A 25,446-nucleotide genomic window follows, 5' to 3' on the forward strand; every position below is an offset into this window, starting at 1 on the left:
GGGTGTTCCTCAGCAGGCTTGGGGGTCAATTAGATTGTCGTATCTGCCAGGTGACCTCAGAGGTTTTCCTCAATGCTTCTTCCTTCTAATTGCTCAGCAGGAAACAGTTCATTGGGTTTGGCCTAAGGCAATCATTCCCCGCTAGTCCAGAAGAACCTGTCCTGCATGGCCCAGCTCAGTTAGGGATCTTTCTGCACAGTGCCCCTCTTCACCTCTACTCCTCCCTGGACTCCCCGCTTTAAGTACAGCTCTAGTCCCTGAAATAGACACAAGAAACTCAAGTACAAAGGGGTTTAGAGAAGGGAGTCTGTATACCCATTCATCACCAGCTTGCTGAGTGAACTTGGGTAGATTCAATCTGGGCCTATTTGTTCCCATTTGCTAATTACAGCACAACACTTGGGCTCTGCAGATTTTATAGGTATAACAGCAGAAGCTCAAAAGAAAAAGTTGGCAAATCAGAATGCGCTAGGGTCATGGAGCTTACTAACAAGTCTATGATCCAACCATGTCTGGGCTTCACCTGTTGTTTGGGGGTGGGGAGATACCAGCTTTTCATTTCATTCAAGTTTTCTTTCTTCTCCCCCCCCAAATTCTATATTTAAATCTTGTCATGGAAGGAAAAATAAGTTTCACCCTGAGGTATATCAATTCCATCCTGTCCCTCAGAATAAAACCATGCATCCCTTCCTCCAGGAAGGCTGCCCTGATACCACAGCCCACAGCAACCCCCCTCTCCACTCTTTATGGCACTGATTATGTGTCCCATTGGTCCTTTCTGTCATACCCCTCCCTGGTTTCTACTTGGTTGGCTCATACAACTTAATCTTTCTTTGAGCTATATGCCAGCAAATATATAATAGTGACAGCTCTACTCATGAGAAGTGGCCCTTGCCACAATCTGGGCACATGGTAGGCTCTCTATAACCCTCTGAAAGTTTTTTATTCTTTCTAGCAATATATACATTTGAAAAGATCCTCACAGATCCCAAATTACTGAATAAATTACAGTAACAAATTAGGCATTGTCTGGGAAGAGAATTGGGCAAAGTGGCCAATGTCATTTCCTTCCAATTCCAGACCATTGGGGCTGTCACCTTTATGTAAGATTGTATAATGCCCCTATGGATTAGTTAAAAGGGAGGGTACCTACCAGAATCACAGGCCTAAGATACGGGGAGAAAGGCTGCACCCTGAAGGACAGTGTTTCCTGCAGCCCTAAGAACATTCCACACATAAGCAGTTTTTCCCAGCAATATCAGTCAGTGCATAAAGATAAGGAGAGTCCAGGAGTCCTGGCCAAGCCTCCAAAGGGCAAGAAGATAGGGAAATCCAAACTAGGAGGCAAGGGCTGGGGACTTAGGCAGAAGGCAGGGTTAGAGCAAATAGTTGGGGCAGCAAACCGTTGTGGGACTATAGAAAAAGAAACAAGGATCCTGGGTTGCACGGTTTATTTGGCAAGGACTAAAGGCTGCTAACATAATAGCTCAGGGAAGCAGGTTGACAGGTAGAAGAGACATTGTCCTGGGCACACTCCCCAAACCACAACTGCAGCAAAAAGATGGTCCCGCAGGAAGTCATGTAGCGCTCCTCCAAGACCTCCCAGGTATCCTCCAACTCTCACTGATGGTTTAAGGACTCAGCACTGGGAATTATGTTGCTGATTTTACGGCCAATCACTGCTCTCTGAAAGAGAAAAGGGCTAAGAATTCAGTAGCCACACAATCTGGAGAAAGAGATCTATTTAAGCATAACCAATCCTCCCAAACCCTTGGGGCAGGGATGTTTTCTAGGATTTAGGAGATGCCCATACAAGGCTTCTCCTAGGATGTTTTAAGTCCAGTGAGCAGAGCTGTAAATGCCAGACCTCCTGAGGTTTGGCTAAGTAAGGTGGCTCCTGCAAGTGGAAAGTGGGGATTCTGGGGCTAGGATGAGGAATTGGAGTCCCCAGATTGGATTGGATACTGGGATTGGGAAGACATAGTGTCCTGCTGTCTGTCTCCCTACAGCCTGAGGGTCCATAGTCTTTGGGAACCAGAAGGGAATGGTGCTTTTTAGATCCTACCGGGTTTTTTCCAAAGACTGGCAGACATTTCCACAGAAGGCCTTGCAGCAATGTTGACCAGTCTGACATTCCAGGTGTCTCTTGCAGAAGGTGCTGCACTGCCCATCCAAGGGAGTCATTGGGCAGGGTTTCAGTTTCACCTTTGATAAAACTGAAAAGCAATACATGAGCAGTGACTCCCAGAAAAGTGTTTCTCACTCTCATCAGCACCTCCAAAGCCCCCGGATCCACTCCATTGACTTCCTTCTTCCTCTCCCTGCCCAAAGATCTGGGTAGTCTTTTTGGTTCCTGGAGTAAGGATCCAGTCACCATCTACCCGTCCTGCAACAAACCCAAACACTATGAAGTCACCCCCATACCTGAATTTAAATTCACAGAACCTGAGTCCAATTCTTAGGGCAAAGAGTCCTGAAAGATCTTCTAGTTCCATACCCTCATTTTATAGGGTGGGGGGAATTGAGTTCCAGGGCGGGGAAAGAGCCTGCCTGTACCTATACTTCTCCTCTTCTGGCTGAAATGGCCTCAAAAAAACTCACCTCTTTGCCAGAAGATTTTATTAGTTGCTATCTGCCCACCACCCTATCCTCAATTCTGTAGATTTCATTTTTTTTTTTTTTTTACATCAGTGGTTCCAAACTTCTGTCCATCCAGCATGAATTTTATTTTTCCACCCTATGGCCAATGTTCTAAAATATTCAGTTCCCTTTAAAAGGGTTACATCTCAAGAGATTAGGAGCCCTTTCCCAATTTGGTGTTCATCCTTGAACTGAGGACATGGATTCCTGGTGGCTCAAGCTAGGTGCCCTCCATGCAGGCTCTGAACCTGGTGAAGCTCTTCACTGCTAAGTGTCTTCCTGGACAAAACCTCAACATGGCCACCACAGTCCTCTAAATACACATAAAAACATTGTATGACTTGTAACATCAGGAGATCTCAAGCTTGAGAACTAAACATTTAGCTGCCCTCTGGTGTTCTGCTTAAAAAAGGAACTATGGGCCAGGCGCGGTGGCTCACGTCTGTAATCCTAGCACTCTGGGAGGCCGAGGTGGGTGGATTGCTCAAGGTCAGGAGTTCGAGACCAGCCTGAGCAAGAGTGAGACCCAGTCTCTACTAAAAATAGAAAGAAATTATCTGGCCAACTAAAATATATATATAGAAAAAATTAGGCGGGCATGGTGGCACATACCTGTAGTCCCAGCTACTCGGGAGACTGAGGCAGTAGGATCGCTTAAGCCCAGGAGTTTGAGGTTGCTGTAAGCTAGGCTGACACCACGGCACTCACTCTAGCCCAGGCAACAAAGCGAGACTCTGTCTCAAAAAAAAAAAAAAAAAAAAAAAAAAGGAACTATGTTTGTGTATTTTCCAGCCCCAGGCTCCTGTCTGCAAGTCGACTGGGCAAAGTCCTTTTGTTTTCTACCCCCTTTTCATATTGAAACCCAGCCAGAATACCTACTGTAATCTGACAATACAATCACAGAAGAAATTCTTTCTTTCCATTTTCCCGTCACTGGCAGGACCACCATGCAGGGGACTATCAGCAACTGGAGAATAAACCACTTCATGATACTGACTTTGGACATCTGTGTGTAAACTGGCAGGAGTCCCAGGGTTTTACCAGGCTCTGCTGGGGGTAGAAAAGGTTTCCAGGCATGGTGCTGGGAGAACACGTGGCTGGACTCTCACCGCCCTATCTGGTTCTGCCTCCTCTCCTCCTCCTCCTCTGCTCAGCACTCCCCGGCTGGGCACTGGCTTCCCATGAAGTACTTTCCTTCTCTTATACCTCATACCCCTCTTATTCTTGTAAAAATGAATTCTTCAGAATTTCATAATTTTTTATTTTAGAAATTTGAAAAAAAAAATTGAAAACCAGACAAGAACAAAGAAAAGTAATAAGGTAGTAGTTATTCACTACCCAGAGATAACAACTGTTGATAACTTAGTATATATGCATCCAGTCTTTCTACTATATCAATATGCATATCATCTATATTGATATCTAATCTTTACCTCTACCCATATACAATCTATATCTATTTATGTGTTTTTCATCAAATCGGCATCAGATTATAAATGCTGTTTCTAACATTTTTCACTTAATCAAATATTGTAGAAATAATTTAGTTTCTATAAAATGATTTTTAGGGCAATTGCCGTATATTTTCCTTATGCACATCACACATACATGCAGAGATCATTAGTGAATTTTCATAAAGTGAACATACCCATAGAGACAGCAACCAGATAGATATTCCTCTCTGCCCCCACAAAGCCATGTGGCTGGATACTTTCCAGACAACCCTGCATACATTTAAGTTTCCTCCATGGCTTGTCATGGCTTGATAGTTCTTTTTTTTAGCAATGAATGATATTACATTGGATGTACCACAGTTTATTTATCCTTAACCTACTGAAGGGTATCCTTGTTGCTTCCAAGATTTGGCAATTATGAATAAAGCTGCTATAAATATCCATGTGCACATTTCTGTGTGGACGTGTTTTCAAATACTTTTGGAAAATACCAAGGAGGGCAGTTGCTGGATTATATGGTGAAAGTATGTTTCATTTTGTAAGAAACCGCCAAACTGTCTTACAAAGTGACTATACCGTTTTGCATTCCCACCAGCAATGAATGAGAGCTGCTGTTGTTGCATATCCTCAGCAGCGTTTTTTGTTGTCAGTGCCATGCTAATAGGTATCTTAGATGATTGATTTTAGATCTTTCTCCTTTGTTAATATATTCAGTCAATACGATGAATATAAATTTTCCTTCTAAACACTACTTCCACTGAATCCCACGAATTTTCTTAAGTTGTGTTTTCATTTTCATTTAGTTCAAAATATTTTTAAAATTTCTCTTGAGATTTCTTACTTGACCCATGTGCTGTCTAGCAGTGTGCTGTTTAATCTCCATGTATGTGGGGATTTTCCAGCTATCTTTCTGATATTGGTTTCTAGTTTGATTCCATTGTAATCTAAGAGCAGACACTGTATGATTTCTATTCTTTTAATTTGTTGAGTTGTGTTTTATGGCTCAGAAAGTGGTTTATCTTGGTGAATGTTCAATCAAGAAGAACATGTATTCTGTTGTTTTTGGATGAAGTAGTTTATAGATGTCAATTACAGGCATACCTCAAATATTGCACGTTTGGTTGCAGACCATTGCAATAAAGTGAATCACACAATTTTCTTTGGTTGCCCAGTGCATATAAAGGTTACATTTACACTATTCTGTAGTTTATCAAGTGTACAATAGCATTATATCTAAAAAAGGTACATACCTTAAATATTATTTTAAATACTTTATTGCTTAAAATGCTAACAATCTCTGAGCCTCAGCAAGTTGTAATCGTTTTGCTGGTAGAAGGCCTTGCTTCCATGTTGATGGCTGCCAACTGGTCAGGGTGGTGACTGATGAAGGTTGGGGTGGTTATGGCAATTTTTTCAAATAAGACAATGAAGTTTGCTGCATCAGTGGACTCTGCCTTTCATGAAAAATTTCTCTGTAGAATACAATGCTGTCTGATAGCATTTTACCCACAGTAGAACACTCAAAATTGGAGTCAATTCTCTAAAACCCTGTCACTGCTATATAAACTAAGTTTATGTAATATTCTAAGTCCTTTGTTGTCATTTCAACAATGTTCACAGCATCCTCACCGGGAGTAGATTCCATCTCAAGGAACCACTTTCTTTCCTCATCCATAAGAAGCAACTCCTCATCCATTCAAGTTTTATCATGAGAGTGTAGCAATTCAGTAATATCTTAAAGCTCCACTTCTTCTCTTGCTATTTCCACCACATCTGCAATGACTTCCTCTACTGTAACCTTGAGCCCCTACAGTCATCCATGAGAGTTGGAGTCAACTTCTTCTAAACTCCTGTTCATGGTGATATTTTGACCTCCTCCCATGAATCATGAATGTTCTGAATGGCAGCTAGAACAGTGAATTCTTTCCAGAAAGCTTTCAACTTACATTGCCCAGATTCATCAAAGGAATCACTATCTATGGCAACTATCACCTTACAAAATGTATTTCTTAAACAATAACTCTTGGGCTGAGTGCGGTGGCTCACTCCCATAATTCTAGAACTTTGAGAAGCCAAGGCAGGAGGACTGCTTGAGCTCAGGAGTTGAAGACCAGCCTGAGCGAGAATGAGACCCCGTCTCTACAAAACATAGGAAAAAAAAAATAGTCTTAAAAGTTGAAATGACTCCTTGATCCATGTGCTACAAAATGGGTGTTATGTTATCAGGCATGGAAACAACATTAATCTCCTTGTACGTCTTCATCACAGCTCTTGGGTGACTAGGTGCATTGTCAATAAGCAGTAATATTTTGAAAGAAATCTTTTTTTCTGAGAGGTAGGTCTCACTAGTGGGCTTAGAATATTCAGTAAACCATGCTGTAAATAGACGTGCTATTGTCCAGGCTTTGTTGTTCCCTTTACAGAGCACAGGAAGATTTAGCATAATTCCTAAGGGCCCTAAGGTTTTGGAGTGGTAAATCAGCACTGGCTTCAACTTAAAGTCACCAGCTGCATTAGTCCCTAACAAGAGAGTCACTTTGTTGTTTGAAACTTTGAATCCAGGCACTGACTTCTCTCTAGCTATGAAAGTCCTAGATGGCATCTTCTTCCAATATAAAGCTGTTTCATGTACACTGAAGACCTGTTTAGTGTAACCACCTCAATCAGTTATCTTAGCTAGGTCCTCTCAATAATTTGCTGCATCTTCTACATCAGCACGCACTGCTTCATCTTGAACTATCATGTTATGAAGATAACTTTGAGATAGGGAACCAGTAGGCCTTACTCAATAAAGAGTCATAAGCCCCAAACCAAGGTCTCTGATAAAACAGGAGCTGGCAGAGACACCAGCTAAAAACAGTTGGAGCCCAGGTGGCAACCTCGGGTCACCCTCACTGCCCCTCATACCCTAGTTATAAAGCATTAGCATGCTAAAAGAAACTCCTCCCACCAGTGCCATGACAGTTTACAGACGCCATGGTAATTCCCAGAAACTGCCCTATATGGTTTAAATAGGAGAGGGTCCTCCAGTCCTGGAGACTCTCTACCCCTTTACCAAGAAACTGACATACAAGCCTCCATTTTTTTTTTGTTGTTTGTTTGTTTGTTTGTTTGGAGGTTTTTTTAATCTTTTTTTATTTCTGCATATTATGGGGGTACATATGTTTAGGTTACGTATGTTGCCCTTGCCACCCCTCCCCAAGTCAGAGCTTCAGGCATGTCTATCTTGAAGTGCGCATCTCATTCATTATGTATGTATATACCCATCCCATCCTCCCCCCTCCCATCCACCCGATAAATTTATTCCTATGTGTGCACTTAGGTGTTGATCAGTGAAACCAATTTGATAGTGAGTACATGTGGTGTTATTTTTCCATTCTTGGGATACTTCACTTAGTAGAATGGGTTCCAGATCTATCCAGGAAAATACAAGAGGTGCTATATCACCATTGTTTCTTATAGGTGAATGGTACTCCATGGTATACATATACCACATTTTATTAACCCACTCATGTATTGATAGGCACTTGGGTTGTTTCCACATCTTTGCAATTGTGAATTGTGCTGCTATAAACATTCGAGTGCAGATGTCTTGTTTATAGAATGTCTTTTGTTCTTTTGGGTAGATGCCCAGTAATGGGATTGTTGGATCAAATGGTATATCCTACCACATTCCCAAGCCTTTTCTTGGGCTATCACATTGACAGATGTGACATTCTGACTCACCCATCTAAGTGAGAATATCTGGTCCTCTGCCCAGGGAGAGGTACAAGACTGGATACACAGTGGGTGCTCTATAATCTCCTCATCCAGGGGAAGTTACATTTTTTTAAATGGTCGAAATACTAATGACAAATGGTGAAAATTCAGACATACTCTAGGGAAACAATATGGGCAAAAAAACCTCCCTTGCATTACCTGAAATTGCAAAATATGAGAAACATTACCCAGTAAAATTGCTAGGGAAACAGAATTGACCTGGCAGGAGTAAGAGGACGCTAGGTATGGCAGGAGTATGAGTCCATTCTGGAAGCTTGTGGTACCCACTTGAAAGGCAGGGATGCTTTCTCTAATGACAGGATATACCAGCTTCTTACTAGAGTGGTACTTGTTTCATTGGACAGAGTGATGCGGAGGCCAGGGTCTTGGGTCTTTGTTCAGGAGTCTGGCTTTGCATGAGTAGACAGATCACAGACTGCCAAGCGTTTATCAAATCCCATCTTCAGTTTTTCTGTAATAACTAGATTACATTTTCCAGCCTCCTTTGCCAGTAGGTGGACCCATAGGGCTGCATTTTGGCCAGTGCAATGTTGATAAAAATGATGAACTTCTCTTCTAAGTCCAGCCCTTAAAAACTTTCTATATGAGTCTCCCTGCTACCTTTCTTCTCCCATCTGTTGGCTGGATGTAGAGGCCCTGGAAGATAACAGAGCTCCAGAAGGAAGAATCCAGGTTCCTTAAATTATGGCATGGATGACTTCCCACTGACCACCCTCAGTGACATGCATTGTGAATGACAGAAACTCTTACTGTGTCAAGACCATGAGATTTTATTAAATCTCCTTGTATAGTTGCTACAGGTTGGCTAATACATAGGTCTAACTGGGAAGGCAGAATTGGGTACCTAGGCCCATGATGGGATGGGAACAGCTATTGGGACTACTGGAGATTGTAATGAGGGAAACTAAGTCAAAGGTATGGAGTAGGAAAAAAGTGCAGAGCCCTCAGGTTGGTGTATGCGTTTATTTGGCAAAAACTGGAGACTTCTTAGGGTAAAGAGGCCAAAGAAAGAGCAGGGAGGTCCTCAACTGGGGCAAGTGGGTGTCCCAACAGGGAACCAGGCAGCTGTCTTCTTAGACCACTTGGTCATCCTCCAGCCCACACTGGTGGTAGTCTACCATAGACCTGGAGGAGGCTCATAGTCTAGCATTGATGTGAAGGGCTCTCTGAAATAGAAAAGCCAGGTAGTCAAAAGGCAAGAACCCTGGGGGAAATGTATTTCCAAACCTAACAGTCCCCTAGGCTCAAGATAAGAAGACTAGAAATTCTTTATGTTACAACAGGAGTTGCTAAGTTTTAAGCAATTTTTCCCATGAGGTTTGCTGACTGAGCAGACAGGCAGAGACCAGGTCTCTGTGCCTGTCTTAGTGAAGGCGGCCGGTGGGGAGGCCCAACTAAGGGGACAGTAATTGGGACCTTGGACAAAGGAGGGATGTATACACTTGTGGGTGATGTTTTGAGGGAAGCAAAGGGAACCGAACAAGAGCGAAGAAAAAATTAGAGGCCCCCATATCAGTGTCTTGATTTATTTTTTAGTGAGAGGCAGCCTAGGTTTGGAGATAGAAGAAGCCTATTGCCTTTCACTGCCTGTTCCCTTGAGCAGGATTTGGGTGACTGCAATTTTCTGCTCCTGATCACAGCTTCTGGATGGTGGATGAGGAGCAGGGATGAAGCATGGCCAGGCCCCAACCTTCCCACCCCAACCAACTCACCCATTATGCAAGCAGACGCTTCCACAGTAGGTCCAGCAGCATGTATAATTCCAGTCTACACAGGCTGCGATTATAGTGCACTTCTTTCTACAATACTTAGGTGGAGGCTGCACCCAGCACTGCTCAGGTAGTTTCGTTTCAACTGGAATTGAGATAGTAGAAGTTAGTAGGGTTCATCCATTCACAACTTGGAAAAGAAACCCTTTTCAAGCTTGACAACTCCATCTGGAACTTGAGATTCAAGCCACAGTGTATTTCTCTGCCTTCCAAGATAATATCCTCCTCAAATTTTAACCAGTCTCTTCAACAGAGACCATCTTTCTGTGACATGTGTTCCCTTTTGCCACATGTCCCCACAGCATTGCAGGACTCTGGCTCCTAAAATTAGGACCTGGAACACCCTGACCATGTATGACACCACTCTATTTATTCTCACATAACCTTAGATTTCAGAGCCTGCAATATCCTCTAGATCTAATTTCCACACCGAATTTGCACAATGGGAAACTGAGCTGAGGGAGAATCGAAACCTACTTTTCTCCCCTTGTATTTGCTTCCCTGATGATACCACCTAAGCACTCAGCCTCTCTCGAAATTTCTTTTTTTTTTCTTTTTCTCCCTAAATTTCATGTCTTTCACTGGGCTCACAACCCTCCTGCTCAGTCCCTTGTTGTCCCCACTTTCTTATCATATGAACCCAAACTTTGATCAACTAAGGACCTCTGATTTGTGTTTTCTGTTTTTACATGTTCTAAAAGATTTCTTCCCCTGCCCCCGCAACTAAATGAATGTGTTAAACATTACCCTTTCGTTATTCATTAAAGGCTCACCCAACTGAGGCATAGAGATTCTGAAAATATGGGCTTGGAGGGAAGCTATATTGGTGTCTCCTCTAACCAAGCTGGTCTGACATTGGAAAATATGATTATGGAATGTTCACAAAAGCTCTGGTCCCTCTTCATATACCTAGGCTTGCTTTCAGAGCTGGGAGGGGGAGCTTGAAGGGTCACCAGACTGGGAACATCCCACCTAATCTTGCTTGGAGGTCTCTGCTTAAGAAAGGATCTGATTCTGGAAATGCAGGCCTTGAATCAGCTCTTACAGACATCCCAGGACTAGGAAGAGCGGCCCTTCCCTCTTCACATCACCTACGGGGAATGTATTCTTTGAAGCCTCCCAGCACAGGCAGAATGATCACAACGTCAGAGATGGACACGAGAAGCAGGAGAACCCAGGACTTCATGGTGGTCTCTGTGTATTTGGATTAATTTCTGGAAGAAGGCAGGTCTTTTCCCGGTGCTGTGAGAGGAAGAGAAGGGATTGAGAATAACAGGGTAGGAAACACAAGGAAAGTGCTTGTGAATGCTATGATATTCTCTCCCCTACTTTCCCTTTTTACCCTCAGCTACCCAACAGCACATCAACTCTGAAGCTGGCCAGTGATTTCCCCAGGTTTCTTCCCATCTCACAGTACATACCCCTTCCTTTGCAAAATTTGTTTCTTTTTAAAATGAATTGCTTTTTTCAGATGATACAATTTGTAAAATTAAGAAATACAAAGAGGAAATGGAGAAGCATGAGTAATTCTACCACCTAGAGATAATCAGTACATGTATGTACTTTTACGTTGTAATCATTATTTTCATGAAATCAGATGCATTAAGTGTCCTGATATTTTATTTAAAAACATATGTAACAGGATGCTATATTTCGTTCACATAAGTGGTCCAGAGTTGAAGGAATTGTATAGAGGATTTTGAAGATTTTGTTGGTAAAAAGCTTTGCTCGGGGAAGCGGAGATGCTGCCTTCTGATTCCAACTCGAAAGAAAAAGCTTAATGAATACTGCTCGTAGAGTTTAGTACGTGTTCCCAGAGGTTTACGGGGACACAGTAGCCTTGTGTTCGAATCATGACTAAAGCCCCTAAAGGGTGAGGATTTGGTTAAAGTGGCCTATAGTAGCAGAGAAGACGGCTGCAATTTGGGAAGTATCCAAACCATAAATGGTGGGGAGACATTTTATGTCTCCAGTGAACCCTTAAAATATCCCATGAAAGAGTCAGGACCAGAAGCACAAAGTCAGCTGATGATCGTATCTCTTGTCTAAGAACTTTCCTTCTTCCCTCTCCTACCTCCCTCTACTACCTAGGAGACAAGAACTTTTTTAGTGAGGTGGGGTGGGGGTGGAGGAAGAGAATCACAAAGAACCGGAAAGAGAGAGAGAGAGAGAGATTGACCACATCCCTGTTCCATAACGGGAGCTTCTAAGGGAGAGGAGCGTCCATTGTTCTGAACAAATTGTGGAGCTGTGGCTAATTGCACGGGCCTGAACATTTTAGTTGAGAAGACGTTTTGCCACTGGAAGAGTCACATAAAATTTGTGGGGACCTCTATAAATTTTCCTGAAGAAACAGGGAAATACGTGAACCATTTGGAACACAGTATACAGATGGAGACAAAAAAAATATAAATGCATTGTATAAGTCATAGCCACACTTCAATTATAAATACTATGATTGTTCCCCATGTCATGAAGGCCCAAATAGTTTCCATTTCTTCTTGTTATAAAAATGTCCTGATGAGCGTCCTTATAGGTAAAGCTTTTGCAGATATATTCTTCTTTTTGTAGCATGAGCTAATGAAGAAAGAATTCTAGGAAAAAGACATTGTCTCTTTCAGGCTTTGAACAGTGGCTGTCACAGTTTTCTCACTAAGAGAGTTCGGTTACATTTCCACCTACTGGACATAAGATGCATGTTCTACCCTCCTGTTCTACCCTAGGCAATACAAAGACAATTTCTCTCACCACACTGTTGGCTGTTTAATTTTTTGGGTTTTCATTTTATTTCCTTTTTTTTTTTTTGAGACAGGGTCTCGCTCTGTCCCCCTGGCTAGAGTGCTGTGGCGTCATCACAGCTCACTACAACCTCAGACTCCTGGGCTCAAGTGATCCTCCTGCCTCAGCCTCCAGAATAGCTAGGACTACAGGTGCATGCCACAATACTCAGCTCATTTTTTCTATTTTTTGTAAAAACAGAGTCTTGCTCTTGTTCAGGCTGGTCTCGAACTCCTGACCTCAAGCAATCCTCCTGCCGTGGCCCCCTAGAGTGCTAGGATTACAGGCGTGAGCCAGTGTGCCTCGCCACTGTTCAGTATTTTACAAACGAAAGAACACAGGCACCAGAGTCAGGTAGCTGTGAACTAGAATCCCAATCCCACCAGCTTTTAGCTGTAGAACCTGGACCAATCACATAATTCCCAGGCCTCGTTTTCCCATATGTATCATAGAAAAAATATCAAAACTCATCTCCTTGGCTTACTGGGAAGGTTAAATAATCTAATATGTATGAAACCCTAAGCTTTGGAACTGTAATATAGTATACACTCAATAAATGTTACCTGTTAATCTTAAGCTCAGAATTTCTTTCCTTTTCCAGATGCTTGAAAACTATTTTCATTTACAATTTCTTTTTCTCTTTTATTAAACACATAACATTTTAATCTGTGTAGAATGTATGCCTGTGTGTGGAGGGAAAGTTCATTCATTTGATAAGTGCTTGTTAAGTGCCTAACTATATCCCAAGTTCTAGGCACTGGAATAGAGTGGTGAACAAAACAGACAAACATCCTCACGTTCATAGAGCTGACATTCTAGGTAAACAAGATAATAAGGAAATATGAAGATGGTGGTACATGGGAAGGAGAAAAACAAGGAGACAGAATGAGATAAAATAGCCAGATGCCAAGTGGCAGCTGAGGGGTGGGGGCAGTTGGAAAATGGGAAGAGGAGACTTAATTATCGTTCAAAATTCCTAGCCCTCTCCCATCTTCTCCCCTCTTTCTCTATTTGTTGCTTTACCTTCCTGGAACCAAAAAGGAAAGAAAATAAGAGTCAAAGAAAAGGGAAAAATTCTGTGTGAATTGCATAGTAACAGAGATTGTCTCTCCTCTTCAAAGTCTTTATATTTGTTCAGAAGTTTTTAACCAAGCAAAAGAGGCTCCTCTGTGCTGTCCAATATGGTGCCCACTTGCCACGTGTGACTATTTAAATGCATACAATTAAACTAAAATTCAGTTTCTAGTCATTTTAAGTATCCCATGGCCACATGTGGCTAGTCCCTATTATATTGAACAACTCAGATGTAGAAAGTTGTGAAACAATGCTGCTCCAGATGAATCCACCTGCTCAAAGGCAGCTGTTATACTAGAGATCAGGTGCAGGATTTTTCAAAGGGGGTTTTGAAAACTCATTCTCCTCTTGGCATATATAAAATTGAGAAGTGGGAAAAATACAAGTTTTAGAAACGTGAATCATTAGATGCAAGAGCAGGAGATTAGGGAGAGAAAGAAAAGGAGAAGAGAAGCCCTTTTAAATTATGAAAGATCAGATGTTTGGGGGCTTCCAGCCTTAGATGCTTATACCTTTTTCTTTTTTAGAGACAGGGTCTCTGTTGCTCAAGCTGCCACAATCATAGCTCACTATACCCTTAAACTACAGGGCTCAAGCAATCCTATTCTTTCACCCTCCCAAATAGCTAGGACAACAGGTACATGCCACCATACCTAGCTATTTTTTTTTTTTTATGTGTATATGTAAGAAATGGAGTCTTGCTATGTTACCCAGGCTGGTCTCAAACTCCTGGCCTCAAGCAATCTTCCTGCCTCAACCTCCCAAATTACTGGGATTACAGCCATGAGCCACTGTGCCTAGTGAAGTCCCAACATCTTAACTAGCCAATTTTCCTTCCTCAAGCCACACTGAGGCAGACTTGAGCCTGAAGCTCAGAGTGCTCTTCTAATCATGTGACTACACCAGCACATGGAAAAACAGGTATGCAAAGCAGATGCTCTGTTGTCCACTGTTGCTCCATAGATTAATATTGCTATATAGAGAAAGCAATGATTTCAGGGGGTTTGCAGGGCTTTGCCCTGAAGGGCAAAAGGGCAAAACGTGTTAGTTCACATATCAAAAGCTGCCTCGCCTCAGGAGGGCATCTCACAGATCAGTGGCAGCTGCTTTCCAAGGTGACACTGTGTCTCAAATCCGTCGGCTTTCGCCTGTATTGTATGACAAAGTGGGTTTGCATGAAGCCACAGGATGATAACTGATCAAAGAGTGCCTGCCTGACAGACAGACACCTGCCACTAAAAGCAGTTAGCCTAAGGGACAGTTCCTGCTTCACTCCTGCCTACCTGTTTCAATCCACATAAACTAGATAAAAAAAAAATAGAGAGCCACTATATTTCTGTTTAGCCTTTCTGCTAAGTGATAGTTTTATCTTAGAAGTTTGTCTTAGAAAGATTTTGTAACCTTTTGCTCACATAGATAGAGTTAATTAAGGGAGCTCTAGAAGCTTTTGGGGAGACTTTTAACCTAAAACAAACTGCCTGTTGTTATGTAAATCTGTTACCCCTGGCAACCGATCTCTGTACCGATAAATACTGATGTAAAACTTCACTCAGGGCCTCACAGCTCACGGGAATGATGGAGGTCCCCTGATCTTCCAACTTTTATAAAATCTATACTTTATAAAACTATACTTTCGTCTCCATGTATTCTTTTATTTCCATATTCTATTATTTTCTATTTTCTATTATTTCCTTATCTCTTGTGATGACCCCTGCCAAAGGGACCCAATTTTTGCTGGGAGTGTATCTAACTCCCCTCAGTCCACTTACAGGTGGAATGTCAGGGTGAGAGTGGGCCTCTGGATTCCTGGTACCTGCCTTTTGAATAAAGAAGGGAGAAGGCTGGCATGCCGTGACAGGAACATAATACATCCAAACCAATGGGTTCTATGAGGCTGTTTCTTTGTATTAAAAAATATCACCCTAGACCCAAGTTTTCCAGAGCTTTGAGATCTGTCTGTTTATGAGGCCTCATTCTTATTCTAGTTTTTTTTTTTTTAGTTCCTACCTGCCCCCCAAAATGCCTTAGGATCCTGGGGATGCCCAATACCCTTCTTTGCATGCCTCACATGTACTAAATGATCCCAGAGAAAAGAAACATCATCAGGCCCAGAATGACTGCTTCTCACATACAGAGTTCTGGGTGACTTCCTAGGTGATTCTGAAATAGAGTGCAGGACAATTTCTGATGCCCCCAGGCATCAGAAAGACACAGAATTACTGATGTCCCCCACCATCTCCAAAATTTGAGATCCTCGGCTTTGCAGACAATTTTTTTTCCTTTATTTTTATATTATTATTTTTTTATTTCAGAATATTATGGGAGGGTACAAATGCTTTGGTTACATATATTGCCTTTGCACTGCCCAAGTCAGAGCTCTAAGTGTGCCCAACCCCCCAGACATCATGCACCACACATTAGCTGTGAATTTATCCATGCCCTCCTCTCCGTCCCATCTGCCCGACACCTGGTGCAGATAATGTTAAAGAAGAGAGTGTACCGGGTTTAGAGTAAAAAAATGCTGGTATCTTGTTTAATCTCTGTCCTTTTTACCTATGGAACCTCAGACAGGTCATGTCACCTCTCTCTCTCGATTTTCTTATTTAAACAAAAGAGACAATAATCTCCACCTCATAGGAATGGTGTTGACACCATCTGGGCTGGGAACTCATCCAAGCAAGCCACAAATAAAAGCTCAAGACCCTTCCCACCACCTACCTCTGAACTTGTCTGAGAAGAATGTCTGTGGTAACTGGCTGACAGCTCTTTTATCTGACCTCTTGTTATGGAGTGGGGATGGGAACTAGAACAGGGGAAAAAGAGAAAAAAAAAAAAAAAAAGAAAGAAAGAAAAAAAACAACAACACTCAATGTTCCACAGCCAAGAACTTAATGAAGATTTTGGTAGTGATAGATTGTTAAGTACTACTCAGGAATTACATGTTGGCTGCATCACAGGCTCTTTCCTTTGATACCCATCCAGAAGCACTACATTTTCTTAGCTGCAGGTGGGATCTTCTAATAAGCTGGGAAGAACATTGTGTACCCGGGTTGTAGCTCTGGCCACCCCATGCAGAACAAAGTTACTTGTCCCCAGAATCTATCTGTGTCCATCCATAGGTAGGGAGTTAAGGATAGAGTCTACATCTATCTTTGAATTTTTTGTGTGTCTTATTTAATATTCCATCTTTCTCAGTATTGATTCTCCTTTGTCAATCAAAGCATAACATCCTTTCCTACCAAATGCCCTCTGACTTTTAGGTAGATAAAAGGAGACTGAATAGGAAGAATTTTAGAAATGGCACATGACGACCTAGCAAATGAAGGAAGTAAAGCAATCAAATCTAGCACCAAGATCTTGGCACAGGCTTGTTGATTGGGGTTGACTTGTTCACCAAAGCCAGAGAGGGGCATTGTATTGGGCACACATATACATGCTTTGGAGCTCATTAGAAAAGAGTCAAGCAGGCAAGAGGCAGGGACTTCCAAGGAGAAGATTTCCTTTTCTGAAACCCTGTCTGCAGGATTATTTTATAGTGACATGAGATGTCTATACATGAGCAATTATTCCCAAGATACCGACACACCTCAAAGATACTGCAGGTTTGGTTCCAGACCACTGCAATAAAACAAATATCACAATAAAACAAGTCACAAGAATTTTCTGGTTTCCCAGTGCATATAAAAGTTATGCTTCATCAGTAACACAATAATAATGGGAGAAATCAACACTCCACTGACAGAACTAGACAGATCATCGAGGCAAGAGGTCAACAAAGAAACACTGGACTTAAATAGAACTCTAGAACAAATTATATAAAAAAGACACCTGCACACATATGTTTATTGCAGTACAATTCACAATTGCAAACATATGGAATCAACCTAAGTGCCCATCAACTGATGAGTGAATAAAGAAAATATGGTGTGCACACACACGCATATATATGTAAGCATACATACATACATACCACAGAGTACTATCCAGCCATAAAAAAAGAATGAAATAATGTATTTTGCAACAGCTTGGATGGAACTGGAGACCATTATCCTAAGTGAAGTATCTCAGGAATGGAAAAACAAAAACCACATGTTCTCACTTACAAGTGGGAGCAAAGTGATGGGTATGTATAGTCACACGCATTGGCGTAATGGACATTCAAGACTGAGAAGAAGTGAGGGTGGGAGGTGAGAGATGAAAAATGACACATGATGAGGGTGATGAGTACACTAAAAGGACTGAGTACACTAAAAGGCCTGACTTCACCACTATGCAATTCATCCATGTAAACAAAAAAATTTCTACCCCCTAAATCTGCATTAATAGCTCTGAGCATCAAAATGGGGTTTAAATCTTTCCCACCACCTTCTTCCCAGCTTCTATGCCTATTGAGAATCCAATGCCCCCAAGTAGTCCCCCCTTTCTCCTGTTAGGGGAAAATAAACATCTTTACTTCAGAGATCCCATTTCTGCACAATATTCAAGGACAGTGACCACCTCCTTCTGGACAACCTGCCTCCCCCATCCCTAAGATATTTACTGGTTGCCCCCATAGCACCTTCTTCGCATGCCCCCAACTCTGTCAGTCTCTCTCTCTGTCTCTCCCCCTATATACATTTGTTATGTACAAATATATGTGAATACGTATTTGTATATGTATATACATGTATGTATTGATATATTTATACATGACATACACATTTACTCTTGTACCCAGGAATTCTACCTCTCTTACTTTAGTCTAAAGAAGTCAAGGGATTATAATCAAAACTACTCAACGTGACATTGTCTAGCATATCAGTAACTAGTTCAACACAAACACTTGACTATTGTTATTTATTTTAAGTGAGAGCTGTGTAATTATGGAAAACCACATTTTGTGAAATATTTGCATAATTAACTGAGGGTGGCAGAGGACAGATAACGAAAAATTCACATTTTTTCTTTTCTGTATAACATTGTGTAATTAGAAAGCAGGAATAGATTATGTCTTTCAGAGAAGAAAAATGTCATCAGCAAGAAGAGAGGGTTGGTTACATGAGAGGAGGCGTCGTTCCTGCAGAAGCCCCATCCCACACAGAGGAGGACAGGATAAGGGACACCTGAAGGGGACGAAGCAAGGACAGTCTTGCACTGCCCCGGCTTGCCCAGGGGAGGCAGCAAGGAGCTGAGGATCATCTCTTCTTTCTTTCTCTGCCTCTCCTGGCATCCTGGCCAGACTTAGGGCTCACGCTGTGATCAGAGTCATGCCGCCCCAGGCTCTGCTGCCCGTCCTGCTTCTCTGTGTGCTGCTGCTGCAGGCCCAGGGAGGATACAGTGGCCGGAAGAGGAAGCAGACTACACCCAGTAGGTGATGGGCTAGCAGGGGTTGGGGGGATCTGGGGAGCTAGCAATGAGAGGCTGTGACCACTCTGAGGAGGACCTGGGAGTCAGTACCTCTCTGCACTTACAGCTCTGATCACAGTGCTGTGCTAACTCCAGGGCATCCCAAACCTTAGTCCTCCAGCCTCTTTACCCAGTTCTGGGAATAGTAATGTGAGTGAAGGAGAAACCTACATCTTTTCTTGTCCATCCGAAAAGTCCAGAGACCCGTGGTACATATTGGAGTGAAAGGTGCATCAGGGCTGAGAATACGATGAGTAAGCAAGACAAGAGGGAGGGTTTAGAAGATGTCTCAGGCTTCTTTGAGCTCTCAGCATCAGAGTATAGATTCTATGGGGGTGACTTCACCCAGGCCAGGACCAATAGGAGAGACAGTGTCCTGGAGGCAGGTGTATGAAGGAGGTTACAAAGTCCAGGCATTGAGGTCTTTAGGGGCCAAGGGGAAGGTGGGGAAAGAGGATTTAAGATGCTACCAATCGGCCGGGCGCGGTGGCTCACGCCTGTAATCCTAGCACTCTGGGAGGCCGAGGCGGGTGGATGGCTGGAGGTCAGGAGTTCAAGACCAGCCTGAACAAGAGTGAGACCCCGTCTCTACTAAAAATAGAAAGAAATTATATGGACAACTAAAATATATATATACAAAAATTTAGCCGGGCATGGTGGCGCATGCCTGTAGTCCTAGCTACTCGGGAGGCTGAGGCAGTAGGATCGCTTAAGCTCAGGAGTTTGAGGTTGCTGTGAGCTAAACTGACGCCACGGCACTCACTCTAGCCCGGGCAACAGAGTGAGACTCTGTCTCAAAAAAAAAAAAAAAAAAAAAAAAAAAAGATGCTACCAATCACTAGGATTTGGAGATGGGCAGGAGGTTGTTCTCTGAAAAGCCCAGGAGTGTCATCAATGGGATCTTGGTCCAGGGGTTCTGGAAAAGCTTTAAGCTTGAGAAGGGTCCTCTCTAGGCACCTGCTTTCATTCACCACTCTTCTGCTCCTTTTCAGAAATGGAGCTTTCCCAAGAAATCAAAGTCTGTGAGAAACAGCCTGCATATTATCTGTGCAAACGCCCCTGTGAATCTCACAAAGAATGTCAAGCAAATAATATATGCTGTTCAACCTTCTGCGGCAATGTTTGCCTAAGCACCCTGTGAGTAGAGAAATGGGCTGGGCTGTGCATCCTGCTCCCCACACCCCTCTATTCTGGGACTATGCCCATGTCTGAAGCAGAAAGACCTCATATCACAGGCACAAGGATGTCAACAGGAATGCCGACCTCTCCACTATTTGAACCCCTTGTCCCTGTCAAATAAACCAGAACAAATGCCCAGGGACTCTGGCTTTTTTATTCCCACTGCTTGTGATCATCGAGAACCCAGTGCAGCTCCCACAGATGCCCTGCCCTTCTTGGGCTCCCATCTCTGATCTCTCTCCCTGGTTATGCTTCTCTACTCTCTCTCTCTTTGGCCCACACACCCCTGCAACCCCCAGGAGGCACAGCCCCCTGTCACTCTGCTCACTGAACCAGTACTCCCAGAGGGAGAAACTGTTCATGTGCAGCATTTCCCAGTGCTAAGGAGAACACTCCTCACCCTGGAGTCAGAAGGACCTGTTAAGCATGAGTTAGGTGGAGGTTAGAACCTGGGGCACAGAGTGGGAGACCCCCAGAGACTGCTCTCCTCTTCTTAGCCTTGATGCACCCCACCCCACCCTCCCCGATCTCTTTGTGAGGTTCAGATTACTATGTCTTTAGAATGAGGATAATGAGTCCCAGGGAAGTCAGGTGATGCCTAAGGCCACAAGAGAGTAAGAAGATATTATGTGGCTAGAAGAGGGTGTTCCCTCTGGACTTTCTCTTTGCTCATTTCTCTCTATTTTCCTGAAGTTTGCTGAGCTTCCTTTAAACAATTAATTTTGAATTCTTTGTGAGGCAGTTCATATATTTCCATTTCTTTGGTGTCACCTACTGGGAGATTATTTTGTTCTCTTGGTAGTGTTATGTCCCATTGTCTTTTTTTGTTTGTTTGTGTTTGTTTTTGTTTTGTTTTGCCTTATGTTGATGTCTGTGCATTTGAAGAAGTAGAGGCTTATTCCAGTCTTTGCAGACTGGTTTTATCTAGAAAAGCCCTTCATCAATGAGCCTGTCCAGAGATTATGAACAGGCTATCTGGCATAGTCCAAGGGTGAGCTTGCTGCTAGAATTCTTAACGTAGGCTGCCCTGATACCTGGGTAAGCAGGTGGCTGGGCCTAGTGCTTGGATCCACAGGGTTGGGCTCAATGTCTCAATCCACTGGCATAGACCTGTTGATTTGGTCTATAAGATTGGGCCGGGAGTCTAGGTTCATAAGGGCAGGACTGGAGCCTTTATCCATGGAAGTTGGCCTGATGACTGAGTCCACAGGAGCCAATGTGGTCCTTGGGAAGGTCTTGAGTCTGAGTCTGCCAAAGGTGGCCAAATTCTGGTTGGGGGCTGGCACCTGAGACAGTTGGGAGGGGTCTGGAGCCTATGTCTACTGGGGCTATCTTGGAGCCTGGGTCTGAAGGGGTATTCTAGGAGTCTCAGTCCATGGGGTCTGGTCTAGCACTGGGGTCTACTGGGGTGGGCCTGTACCCTGGGTCTGCTGGATCAGGCCTGTATTCTGGGTCCACTGGAGCTTGGAGCCATGGGGACTGACCTTAAACCTGGGGGCAGCCTGGTGCTGAGGCTGGTATAGAGTCTTGGATCATGGGCACTGGCCTGGTGCTGGGAGCCACTGGGGCTTTCCTGGAGCCTTGGCATGTGGGGGTTTGGTCCAGCTATTGGGTCTACTGAGATAGGATTGGACCTTGGGTTGACTGGGGGGGGTTGGTCTGCAGAGACTGGCCTGGCACTGGACAGGCCTAGAGCCTGTATCTATGGTACCTGCCTGGTGTTTAAGGCCAGGGGTTCTGACATGGCACCGGGGTGGGCCTGAAGTCTGAGGCCATCAGGACCAGCCTGGTACCAGGGGAGGTCCAGACGTGATGGCCTTGGGACTGGGTGGACCTGGCATTGGCCTGAAGCCCAGGGATACTAGGGTTTATCTGGCATGGGGGCCTGTTTAGAGCCTGGGGTCTCTGGAGTTGACCTGGTATTGGAGCAGACCCAAAGATTGAGTCTTCCAGGCAGGCCTGGCACCTGCAGCTATTGAGGTCAGCTGATTTATAATTTCTTTTTTCTGAAAGTTAGAAACCTGACTCCAATCATCTACCAGTTATTCGCTTATTTGTTTAATCTTATATATATGAAAACTAGTTTTAGAATTGTTTAAACATACTACTATGAGAAATAAATTTACTAGATAACAGCTGTCTGAAAAACTGAATGAAAGGGCTACTTGCCAAGTCCCCACATTAATATGGCATGTGAGAAATAAACTTCTATTCTGTGAAGCCCATGAAATTAGCCTATCAGTTTTAAGGTTACCAGACAGGACAGAAAAAGTCAGAAGCTTATATACATTGCAGAATGAGAACAATATTGGGAGTTGTAATAAGGGTAATCAACGGTAGTGGGATAGAGTGGGGAAAAAAAAAAACCTAAACCCAGTCTTGGTAAATGAATTTATTTGACAAAGGTTTGCTCATTCCTAGCCCTCAGTAAGAATAGTCTGGTGTTCCTAAAAGTAGCCACAGAGTACTCTTCTGAGGCCTCTTAAATGTCTTCCAGCCTACACAGGTGGAGGGCCAGTGGGGAGTTTGGGTTTTAGCAATCATGGCAAGGATTCCTGTAAAAGGAAAAGGTGAGATGTTTAGAGGCTAGGGAACGCTGAGACACAAGCATTTGTCTTCAAGCTTAGTAGTACCCATATGCACCAGACAATGGGACTAAAATACTTTAATGTAACAACAGGAGTCGCCCACTTCTGAGTAGGCAGGTTATTGGTCCATGGAACAGTAGAGGCTTTGGGCCTGGCTGAGCCAAACGGCCCATGGAAAGGTCCCTCTCTATGGAGGCAGTGGCCAAAAATCTGGACTTAAGTTAGGAAACTAGCAAACTTTTGAGTAAGATAAAGAGGACAGCATGGATATTGATTATATAATGAAAGAAGCAATGGGGTCCAAGCTGGTATCTTGGTTTATTTGCTAGTGAATTTCCAGGTGTGGGGGACATTGTCTTCTGCTATATTTGTACCTAGGATTTGGAGTACCACAGTCTTCTGTTCAGGACTAACAGCCTCAGAGAAGAGAATGAAAATCAGTGAAGATACACATCCAAGCACTTATCTCCCAACTCACATCATTTTGCCAGCAAACGTATCCACAATGGCTCCAGCAGCACTTTTGATTTCTGTTGTAACATCTCATGTATTTAGAACACTTGATGGTACATTCTTGCGCATTTGGCTCTTTCCAGCACTCCTCGAGTAATAGTTCATTCGCTGAAACTGAGATGATACTGTAAGCGGGGAGGGGTGGCCACACAGCCAAACATGGGAAGAGAAGTCCTTCTTAAGAGCTCCTCCTAGAATTCAAGCCCCAAGTTCCCACCAACGTATCGATCTGCCTTATGAGAAAATTCCCTTTCTGAACCTCCTTAAATTCCAGTCATTACATTTTCATTGATCCCATTGCATCTTCACTGACCTCTTTGCCTCCTTGGCTCCCACAGGTTTTATCAGTGTTGCAGGCCTCTGGGTCCTTTCCGAACACCCCAGAGTTCGGACTCAGTATACTCTCAGCATTCGTGTGCCCTCCTGTAAAATCTATACTTACACAACAGGAGCTCTCAGAGCCTGAGATATCCTCTAGCCTCCTTACAATGCCTGTTTCATAGTGTGGGAAGCTAGGCCAGGGAAAGTAAGGAGCAGATTCTCCACCCTTTTCCCCCCTACTTGTTGACCCTGCCTTTAATAACTCATCCTCTCTCCAAATTCCTAACTCTCTCATTCAGTTTTGTTAGCCCCTCAATTCATTCTTATCATATGACCTCCAACTTTGCCCCGCTGAGAACCCATCTCATGCTTCTTTTCTATCTTCTCACATTCTGAAAGATCCTGCCACTAAAACAAAGGGTATATATTAAGAAATACCCATTTGGTACTCATCAAAGAAAACACAGCTAGGGAACAGAATTTCTGGAAGTCTAAAAAAGTAGGCTAGCTCTATATTGGCAGCCCCCCTCAAAGATAGCCTAACATTGGAAAATATCATATCCTCATAGGTTATGGAATAGATATAAAAGTTGGCAGATACTTATTGCTATTTTCAAGGTTAGAAGAAGAAGCATTAAAGAACCTCAGCATGGAAATATCTTGGATCTCTGTGCATACAAGTTGTCTGATTCTCCAATGGGTGATCCTGGGAAGGTGGGTCTGAGTCAAATATGGCATACACAATACGCCCTCACATGTCCAGGAAAAAGCACAGCCCCTTTCCCTTGATCCTCACCCCAATATCACCACCTACTATAGTATTTCCGCAATCCTCCCAGCACAGACTGTAGCACCACACAGAAGGATGTCATGAGTAGAGGTATACATAGCTTCATGCTGCCGACCATACGTCGGAATATACGTTGAAATATGTTGTCAGAGAGATTTTTCTTCCTAGAGATCAAGAGATATAAATAGGGAAAGGGGGGTATGAAGCAAGAGAAAGTGCTTATAGAATTTCTTCATAATTTATCTTCTAGTTATTCCTCCTTGCCCTCTGCCCACCCAACAATAGACACACACCTAAGCTGAGCCTTTGCTCTGTCAAAAGGTGTCTGTCTCTCCATCTCCCACCTCATGTTTTTCTTTTGCTGAAAAACATTTTTAAATGTGTTGCCTTCCCTTGATTAAAAGATAATTCAAGTTCAGCTTATAAAATTCTTAAAATGCAAAAAAGAACAAAAAATAAAATGAAATATTTCTGGTAATTCCACTATATTGGTGAAAGCTATTCTATCTCTCACATGTGCATAATATGAATAGGAATTGTTTTTACAAAACTGAAATCATATCAGGCTTGTTGTTATCTAATGACTTATCAAAAAACACTTTATTAAGATATAATTGATGTACAAAAATACTAGACATATTTAACATATACAATGTGACTTTGGAGGGAAATATAAACCCATGTAACTACTGGCCACATTGGCCATAAAGATATTCATCACCTCCAAAAGTTTCCACCAGCCTACTTTTTTTATTATTTGGGAGGTGTGTGATAAAATCACGTAATACAAGATCTATCCTCTTAGCAAATACAGTATTGCTAACTAGAGGCACTATGCGGTAAAACAGATCGCTAAGATGTATTCTTTTTTGCTTCAATATTTTCAACCAAGCAGGCGAAAACTTACACGTATTGATTGAAATTCCTTCAAATGTTCAAAATCATGTCTAATACCTACAAGCATTTTAAAAAGTACACAACTTTTGAGAAGAGTTAAACTTATTCTCCTCCTGGCATATATGAAAAATTATAAAACAGAAAAATAAAAGTTTAGGCACATAGTCCATTAGATGGGCTGCCTTTAACTCCCTTTAAACTATTATTTGAAAATAATTTCAGAGTTACAAGACTAAGAATAGGACAAAGATCATCTGTATACCATTTACTCAGATTCA

General features: G+C 42.8%; 3 protein-coding genes and 1 long non-coding RNA gene across 4 annotated transcripts; 1 reads left to right on the plus strand and 3 right to left on the minus strand.

The window, feature by feature from the left end:
* Positions 1–1,442: 1,442 nt before the first annotated feature.
* Positions 1,443–3,348, minus strand: LOC138401013 (uncharacterized). The gene is made up of 3 exons (XR_011236406.1): positions 3,253–3,348; positions 2,066–2,216; positions 1,443–1,686 (listed from the first exon to the last, which is right to left on the minus strand). It is a non-coding gene; the product is annotated as an uncharacterized lncRNA (long non-coding RNA).
* Positions 3,349–9,582: 6,234 nt separating this feature from the next.
* WFDC9 (WAP four-disulfide core domain 9) lies at positions 9,583–10,829 on the minus strand. Its single transcript, XM_069495775.1, has 3 exons — positions 10,739–10,829; positions 10,121–10,144; positions 9,583–9,728 (listed from the first exon to the last, which is right to left on the minus strand). Exons 1-3 carry the CDS (start codon positions 10,827–10,829, stop codon positions 9,583–9,585), a joined length of 261 nt encoding a protein of 86 aa, XP_069351876.1.
* A 7,912-nt stretch (positions 10,830–18,741) lies between these two features.
* On the plus strand, positions 18,742–20,021 carry LOC138400502 (WAP four-disulfide core domain protein 10A-like). Its single transcript, XM_069495391.1, has 2 exons — positions 18,742–18,841; positions 19,873–20,021. The coding sequence occupies exons 1-2, from the start codon at positions 18,742–18,744 to the stop codon at positions 20,019–20,021; spliced, it is 249 nt and encodes an 82-aa protein (XP_069351492.1).
* Positions 20,022–22,599: 2,578 nt separating this feature from the next.
* Positions 22,600–24,389, minus strand: WFDC11 (WAP four-disulfide core domain 11). The gene is made up of 3 exons (XM_069495776.1): positions 24,289–24,389; positions 23,126–23,285; positions 22,600–22,614 (listed from the first exon to the last, which is right to left on the minus strand). Exons 1-3 carry the CDS (start codon positions 24,387–24,389, stop codon positions 22,600–22,602), a joined length of 276 nt encoding a protein of 91 aa, XP_069351877.1.
* Between the last annotated feature and the right edge of the window lie 1,057 nt (positions 24,390–25,446).

This window comes from Eulemur rufifrons, chromosome 20 (assembly GCF_041146395.1).
Source record: "Eulemur rufifrons isolate Redbay chromosome 20, OSU_ERuf_1, whole genome shotgun sequence".
Classification (NCBI taxonomy): domain Eukaryota; kingdom Metazoa; phylum Chordata; class Mammalia; order Primates; family Lemuridae; genus Eulemur; species Eulemur rufifrons.

Coding starts and splice junctions, on each gene's coding strand:
- WFDC9 (XM_069495775.1), bottom strand. CDS start 10,829: ATGAAGTCCTGGGTTCTCCTGCTTCTCGTGTCCATCTCTGACGTTGTG. Junction 10,145..10,738: donor CTTCAAAGAATACATTCCCC/GTAGGTGATGTG, acceptor TGGTATCATCAG/GGAAGCAAATACAAGGGGAG. Junction 9,729..10,120: donor GCAAATACAAGGGGAGAAAA/GTAGGTTTCGAT, acceptor TCTCAATTCCAG/TTGAAACGAAACTACCTGAG.
- WFDC11 (XM_069495776.1), bottom strand. CDS start 24,389: ATGGTCGGCAGCATGAAGCTATGTATACCTCTACTCATGACATCCTTC. Junction 23,286..24,288: donor CGGAAATACTATAGTAGGTG/GTGATATTGGGG, acceptor CCCCGCTTACAG/TATCATCTCAGTTTCAGCGA.
- LOC138400502 (XM_069495391.1), top strand. CDS start 18,742: ATGCCGCCCCAGGCTCTGCTGCCCGTCCTGCTTCTCTGTGTGCTGCTG. Junction 18,842..19,872: donor GAGGAAGCAGACTACACCCA/GTAGGTGATGGG, acceptor GCTCCTTTTCAG/AAATGGAGCTTTCCCAAGAA.